This window comes from Ipomoea nil, unplaced genomic scaffold, assembly GCF_001879475.1.
Source record: "Ipomoea nil cultivar Tokyo-kokei standard unplaced genomic scaffold, Asagao_1.1 scaffold0482, whole genome shotgun sequence".
NCBI lineage: Eukaryota > Viridiplantae > Streptophyta > Magnoliopsida > Solanales > Convolvulaceae > Ipomoea > Ipomoea nil.
The window spans coordinates 1,520,679-1,528,377 of NW_017616910.1; the positions used below are offsets into that span (position 1 = coordinate 1,520,679).

General features: G+C 38.3%; 1 protein-coding gene across 1 annotated transcript; it reads left to right on the forward strand.

Moving 5' to 3' along the window:
* The first annotated feature begins 297 nt into the window (after positions 1 to 297).
* On the forward strand, positions 298 to 2,360 carry LOC109173874 (40S ribosomal protein S8-2). The gene is made up of 5 exons (XM_019323213.1): positions 298 to 385; positions 578 to 650; positions 1,363 to 1,693; positions 1,789 to 1,961; positions 2,058 to 2,360. The coding sequence occupies exons 1-5, from the start codon at positions 382 to 384 to the stop codon at positions 2,140 to 2,142; spliced, it is 666 nt and encodes a 221-aa protein (XP_019178758.1). The 5' UTR covers positions 298 to 381; the 3' UTR covers positions 2,143 to 2,360.
* The last annotated feature ends 5,339 nt before the right edge of the window (positions 2,361 to 7,699 follow it).

The window sequence follows — 7,699 nt, forward strand, 5'->3', positions numbered from 1 at the left end:
TTTCATAATTTATAATGTACATTATTCTAACTTATAAAGTATATTATCTTATCCCAAAAATTTCATTATTCTAACACAGAATGCATATTATTTTAACTCATAAAATTCAACGACGTCGTTTTGGACCGTGGTTCACACAATAATTTGTCGAAAAATAACTTTTGGGCCTAAAGTTGGAAGGATAATCCAAAGGCCCAACACAAATCAGACAAGAGAAACCCAACAGAAGAATAGTAACACAAAGAAGCCCAATATTCACTATAAGCCCAAATCACTTACAGTCCCCAGTATATAAAGTGCTAGGGTTTGTGTTGAAGCTACTCTTGCGAGGACTGGTAAGGATACGCTGCATATAGCTCTTCTAGCTGCTACGCTCTCGCCATGGGTAACGATCTCAACCTTCATCGTCTCTCTTCTCTGATTCCTTAAATGATTTTGATTAGCGATTCTAATGTTATGCTCGCAATTATAATCCTTATGCGTGTGTTTATCTATGCACGATATATGTTCGATTCAGTTTGGTTTCCTGTGTGAATGCGAGTATAACCTTAGTGATTTTCGTACGATGTGTTTACAGGTATCTCTAGGGATTCAATGCACAAGAGGCGTGCCACTGGTGGCAAGAAGAAGGCGTGGAGGAAGAAGCGAAAGTAAGTTTGGTTCTGTTACAGTTTTTGTCTCTGTGATTTTTCTTTCTGGATCTTTTGATATACGCTATAGCTCTATGAGTCTTGTCTGTATGTATTGGAATGGTTGTTAAGTATTGCATCTGAAACCTATATAGTGCTGAATTTTAATTCCATAAGTTTTGGCATATGAGAGTACTATTTTAAACTTAAAATGGATTGTTTTCTGATGGTATTGTGCTCTATCTCATACATTAAGGACTACAATTAGCAGCTTAGCAATGGGATCAGGTCCATTGTAGAAAGGAACTAGGAAAATAATGAGAAATGGAATAAGTTTCTGTGCATGGGATTATGGGTTCTTTTAGGATTTTGAAAAACACTCTTCCAGGCTCCTCTTTCCTTTTTACTTTAGCAGTTCAGTTCCAATGAACTAGCTTTTCATGGTGGTTAATATTGTACGATTGGTAGTTGTTTCTTTTTCCATCTACGGATTACCTGACCAACAGATTGTAGTTTCTCAGAGAATATATGCCTATCAGCCTATCCCAGTGTTATTAATTGTTAATGGTTTCAGTGTAACTATTTCATTTGCTATTTTTATGGTTTGCCTGACCTTTGGGTTGTAGTTTCCCTGAAGCATGTTTATCCCTATGTTCTCAATTGTTAATGGTTTCGTTGTAAGTAAAATCTTTCAGAATAGTTTTCTTACTTAGATTCTCTGTATTCTTGAAAGGTATGAGCTTGGACGTCAGCCTGCAAATACTAAGCTGTCTAGCAACAAAACAGTGAGACGAATTCGTGTACGAGGGGGCAATGTGAAGTGGAGGGCACTGAGGTTGGATACAGGAAATTATTCATGGGGTAGTGAGGCAGTTACTAGGAAAACACGTATCCTTGATGTGGTTTACAATGCCTCAAACAATGAACTTGTTCGAACACAAACTCTGGTGAAGAGTGCAATTGTTCAGGTTGATGCAGCTCCCTTTAAGCAGTGGTACCTTCAGCACTATGGTGTTGACATTGGCAGGAAGAAGAAGGCGGCTGCCAAGAAGGAAACTGCTGAGGTATTAACTTGATGATAATGGAAAATACATCAAATGTAGACTTACATTTTCCCTTTATTTCTTATGTTATCATCCTTTTGGTTGAATTGTTGCAGGAAACCGAGGGTGTAGCTGCTGAGGAGACAAAGAAGAGCAACCATGTCCAAAGGAAACTTGAGAAGCGGCAGAAGGAACGTAAACTTGACTCTCACCTTGAGGAGCAGTTTGGCTCTGGTAGGTTGATGGCCTGCATCTCATCCAGACCTGGTCAATGTGGCAGAGCCGATGGGTAATCTCATGAACCTTACCTTTTCTTTATGCCTCTATCATCCTCCTAGTAATCTTTCTCAATTGGTTTCTGTTTTGTTTCTAAACAAATCAACAGATATATTTTGGAAGGAAAAGAGCTCGAGTTCTATATGAAGAAAATCCAAAGAAAGAAGGGCAAGGGTAGCGGTGCTGCTGCTTAATTTTGCAGTCAAGATTTTTGATCAAGTTAAATCTTTTAGTTTGCTGTACTTTACCTAAAAAATATGAGAATTTGATTTGGGAACTTCTTTCTCTCCTTATATTTATAGTTGGTGATGACATTTAACTCTTCTTTATTGTACTGAATTTTGGTCAACCTTGCTGGTTAGACTTTGTTGCCTTGTTTCTATTTTACCTTGCTAGTTGTTTATGGTGCTTCTGTTTTCCATGTTCTTGGAATATTTGAATCATGAAGTATTGCAGCTCCAACATCCCATAAAATAACTAAGCAGCTCTTTAGAGTGAGCTGGTGTTTGATACCCGTCTAGAGTGGATTGTTATGGACTTTCAACTTCTCAAGGGGTGGACACCCTGCTCGTCTGAAGCTCTAATGTAATAGGAGGGGTGATCTACAAAATGGCTACAAGATGTTTGATCCCTGTCTAGCTTTTGTGATGGAGTTCCTCCTATGGCTCTCAATTTCCATGGGTTATTTGCAATGGAAGACTGTTTAGCTGCACCTAATCAAGATAATGGAGGGAAGCTGTTTTAGTGGCTGTTGTAGTGTTGACTTCTGCTTGGCTCTCATTGTTGAACAGGCTTGGTTTACCTACTTATGGGCTTAGGATGCGAGTTCATGGGGTCTAGATAGTTTGGCCATGTTGAGAAATCTTGGTAAAAAAAAAATGTTGGGAAACCTGGATAATAAAAGAAAAAAAAACAAAGAATGGGAGAGTTATGGAAGCAATGGGAAGCATATTGGTTGCCTTATTTCTATTCCACCTCACTTTGTGTTGTTATAGTTTTCTTTGTCACGGTATATTTGGGTGACGAGAAAAATTCATAATTACTACTCAAAGATGTATATTATGTAAATTCCGTAATAACTTGTAAACTATGTTATGGTATATTTGTGTCAAGGAATGAATGGATTAGGTGTCAAACACATAAACCAGACTCTTTTGACTTTTGGGCTGTGTTTGTCTTACAGTTATGTATTTCTACTGAACAGATAGATTTGGATTTTGGAGTATTAATTAGTTTATGACTTTGGATTCCATGCGATGGTTTATGGATCTGAGTATTAGACCGCAAAAAGAAATCACTAATTATTGATTTTTTTTTTTTTTTTTTTAGTATGACTATAAATTTGTCAGCTCAGAACCAACCCTAAAACTTAAAAAGCCCTTATGGGGGTGCTGTTTGTCTCATGCAAATGTGTTGTAGTATTAGAGTGAGGTTTAGTACATCGTCCGATTTTTATACCGAGTAAGTCTGATATACATTGCAATATGTTTAGTAATCTTACCAATTGCATGGTGAAATACTGAAAATGACAAGATTATTCTTATTATTTCGCTGAAAAGAAAAATCTGATCTGCATCCAATACGCGATGATATATGCATCGAGTAAACTCTATTCCTGTGTAATAATTCATAAATCATACATGTTGGTTATTTCAGAGAAAAGACACATCTTATTAACTGATGAAACACTGCTTAAATACACAAAAGAAACTGACAAACAAAAGATAGCCACTAACCCACTAACTAGCTAACATCAAGCCACTAAGGCACTAACAAGTAACTGACAATTAAACTCCTAAAGACTTGATAAATAAAAGCAAATTAAACATGGGAATAAACTGAAAATAAACTGAAGCTACTGATGCAACATTCAAACACTCCTCCTTGCATCAGTAGATGCAAATTCCAAGTCTTTCTCTCAAGTCTTCAAATCTGCCCTTTGCAAGAGGCTTTGTAAATATGTCTGCTAACTGGTCTTCAGTCTTGCAATACTTCAGTCGAACTGCACCACTTTTCTGAACATCTCTGATGAAGAATAACTTGATGCTGAAATGCTTAGTCTTGCCATGAAAAACTGGATTGTTTGAGATAGCTATAGCTGCTTGATTATCAACCATAACTCCAGTACTTGCCTTTTGCTCTAAGTGCAGATCACTTAGAATTTTTCTTAGCCATAAGGCATGATTGACAGCTGCTATTGCTGATATGAACTCAGCTTCAGCGGTTGATTGAGCCACAATTTCTTGCTTCTTTGAACTCCAAGTAAAAATTCCAGATCCAAAGTTGAAACAAAAACCCGAAGTGCTTTTCATGTCATCTATGGACCCTGCCCAATCACTGTCAGAATAACCTTGCAATTCAAAATTTGGTGTCTGATAGAACTTAACACCAAAGCTTAAAGTTCCTTTCACATAACGGAGAACTCTTTTTGCAACCTTGAAATGAGACTCACTAGCACAATTCATAAACCTTGAAAGAACACTTACAACATACATGATATCCTGTCTTGTTGCCGTAAGATACATTAAGCAACCAATCAAGCTTCTATACATGGACTCATTCACCTTAGCTGTTCCATCATCTCTACATAACTTCTCTTTTGGACACATAGGAGTGCTCACACTCTTACAATCATCCATGTTAAATTTCTTTAGAATCTCCTTTGCATACTTCTGTTGACAAATGAAGATTTCATTTCGTCTCTGCATGATTTCCATTCCCAGAAAATATGACATTTCTCCAAGATCAGTCATCTCAAAGACTCTCATCATATCTTCTTTGAACTGTTTAATAAGCTCAATGCTGCTGCCAGTCACTAAAACATCATCAACATATAAAGAAACCACCAGAAAATGATTTCCATCGTCTTTGATATATAACGTGGACTCACTAGGACTTTTGACAAAGCCCAGTTTCAGCAGGTATTCATCAATTCTGCTATACCATGCTCTTGGAGCCTGCTTCAAGCCATATAACGCCTTTTTCAACAAATAAACCTTGTCTTCATCCCCTTTTGCAGCAAAGCCTTCAGGTTGCTCAACATAAATTTCTTCCTCCAGAAAGCCATTTAAAAAGGCTGACTTGACATCGAGTTGGTTGATTTTCCATTGCTTTTGTGCTGCAATAGCTAGTAACATTCTGATTGTATCTAGCCTTGCAACAGGAGCAAAAGTATCAAAATAATCTACTCCAAAAACTTGAGCATACCCTTTAACCACTAACCTTGCTTTATATTTGTTGAGTGACCCATCAGCATTCTCTTTTTTCCTGAATACCCATTTCACTCCAATCACTTTCTGATGTTGAGGTCTTTCAACTAACTCCCAAGTCTGATTTTTTTCAATCATAGCGAGCTCCTCCTGCATTGCTGCCCTCCAATTGGGATCTTTCTCTGCTTCCTGATATCCTGCTGGTTCAAGCACAACAACGTTGCATCTCTAGTAGATATCAGCAAGTGATCTAGTGCCACGAACAGGAGGATCGTCAATTAACTCGTCGTAATTCAGGCCATTTGGCTGCTGAATTTCTGCAATGTTCCAACTCCACTTATCATTCTCCATGAAGCTTACATCCCTGCTTATTAGAATTCTTCTTGTGTCAGGTTGAAAAACTCTATAAGCATTAAAATTTAAGCTATATCCAACAAATATGCCAGGCTCAGCTCTTTTGTCTAATTTGTCACGCTTAATTTGTGGCACATGAGTAAAACACAAACAACCGAAGACTTTCAGATTTTTTACTTGTGGTTTATAACCATACCACACCTCAAAAGGAGTCTTGCCGTTGACTGCTTTTGTTGGTAGCCTGTTCAGCAGAAATACAGCAGTATTTGCTGCCTCTGCCCAATATTCTTTCGGAAGATCCTTCTCATGGAGCATACACCTGGCCATCTCCATTATAGTTCTATTCTTTCGCTCGCTGACCCCATTTTGCTGTGGAGAGTATGGGGCTGTAAGTTTATGCTCAATTCCAGCTTCCTCACAGAATTTATCAAATTCACTTGAGGTGTACTCCTTGCCATTATCTAACCTCAAAATCTGAATTTTACAGCCACTTTGGTTCTCGATCCAGTTCTTGAATTTGAAGAATACACCTGCAACTTCTGACTTGAACCTGAGAAAATAGATCCAACACATCCTTGTGAAATCATCAATGAAAGCAACGTAGTATTTGCTTCCATTGAGTGAAAGAGTTCTATAAGGGCCAGCAACATCTGTATGGATAAGTTGCAGCTTCTCGGTAGCTCTCCAGGCTCCTTTTTTGAAAGGAAGTCTGGCTTGTTTTCCAAATTGACAAGCCTTGCAACTTGGTAGATCCGACTCAATGTGAGGTAAGCCATGAACCAACTTCCTTTTTTGCATATTCAAAATTGCTGCATGATGAAAATGACCCAGCCTTTTATGCCAAGTCTGTGTGTTGGTCGTAGCAGCTGTATAAGCTGCTTGCTCTTCCTCCATCGGATCAAGTAAGAAACTTTTGCCTCTCATTTTAATTCTTATGACTTCATTGTCATAAGTATCCTTGATTATACCCAACTTGTTTTCAAAGATGACTTTGAATCCCTTCTCAACTAGCTGCCCAACGCTAAGTAAATTCTGATCAATGTCAGGGATATACAAAACATCAGAAATTAATTTAGTACCAGTGCAACTCTCTATGGCAACAGTTCCCTTTCCCTTCACAGGAATGCAGTCACCATTACCAATTCTGACGTTGGATACTTGGGACCTGCCCAACTCTCTAAAGAGTTCTTCATCACCGGTCATGTGATTGGTACAACCACTGTCTAGGAGCCAACAATAACTTGAGCTTGAGCTTCTGCTTGTAAAACAAGATGCTACAAACATTTGCTCTTCCTCTTGCTCGCTTACTACTTGGGCATCATCCTTCTGTTGGAAATTACTTTTGCATATTCTTTCATGGTGCCCAAGTTTATTCCACTTCCCACACTTCACATCAGGTTTTCTCCAACACTTGAAAGGAGGATGACCCTTTTTGCCGCAATGTTTGCAAGGAGGAAAATCTCTCTTTTTTTCTCCTTTGTTGCTGTTGGCTGCATCACGTGGGTTTTTCTTAGAACTCTTCTTCTTGTCTTTCTCTCCATGATTGATTTGTAACTTAGCCTGCAGTGCACCTTCGATAGAACCTTCACTTCTCATCAGTCTCCTTTGTTCTTGAGCCTGTAAAGCACTGTTTAGTTCTGCCAAGGTGATTGTTGACAGATCTTTGCTACTCTCCATGGAGGATATAGTAGCATCAAATCTTTCAGGAACAGTTACAAGTATTTTCTGAACAATCTTAGAATCAGAAAATTCTGAACCAAGCAACCTAATTTTGTTCGCAATACTAAGAAGCTTATCTGTGTACTCCTTGATTGTCTCTGACTCCTTCATTTGCTGCATCTCGAACTCACGAATCAGATTCAACTTTTGCATTCCTTTAAGCTTTTCATCTCCTGCATATTCAGTTTTGAGGAAATTCCAAATATCAAATGCTGATTTCTGATTCATGATTCTTGTAAAGACCTCTTCAAAGACAGCTGCGAACAAGGTAGCTTTTGCCTTCGACTTCCTTGATTTCCTTAAATTATGACTCTTCAGCTGAGCCATAGTTGGATTATCTGTTAAGGGGGGAACTTCATAGTCCTCTTTAACAGCATCCCAGAGATCATTTGCCTCTAGGTGGGCTTCCATTCTAGCTGCCCATATTTGATAATTTTCTCCCTTAAACACTGGTGGTGCTAGTGCTGTA

Coding starts and splice junctions, on each gene's coding strand:
- LOC109173874 (XM_019323213.1), top strand. Junction 1,694..1,788: donor CCAAGAAGGAAACTGCTGAG/GTATTAACTTGA, acceptor GAATTGTTGCAG/GAAACCGAGGGTGTAGCTGC. Junction 1,962..2,057: donor CAATGTGGCAGAGCCGATGG/GTAATCTCATGA, acceptor ACAAATCAACAG/ATATATTTTGGAAGGAAAAG.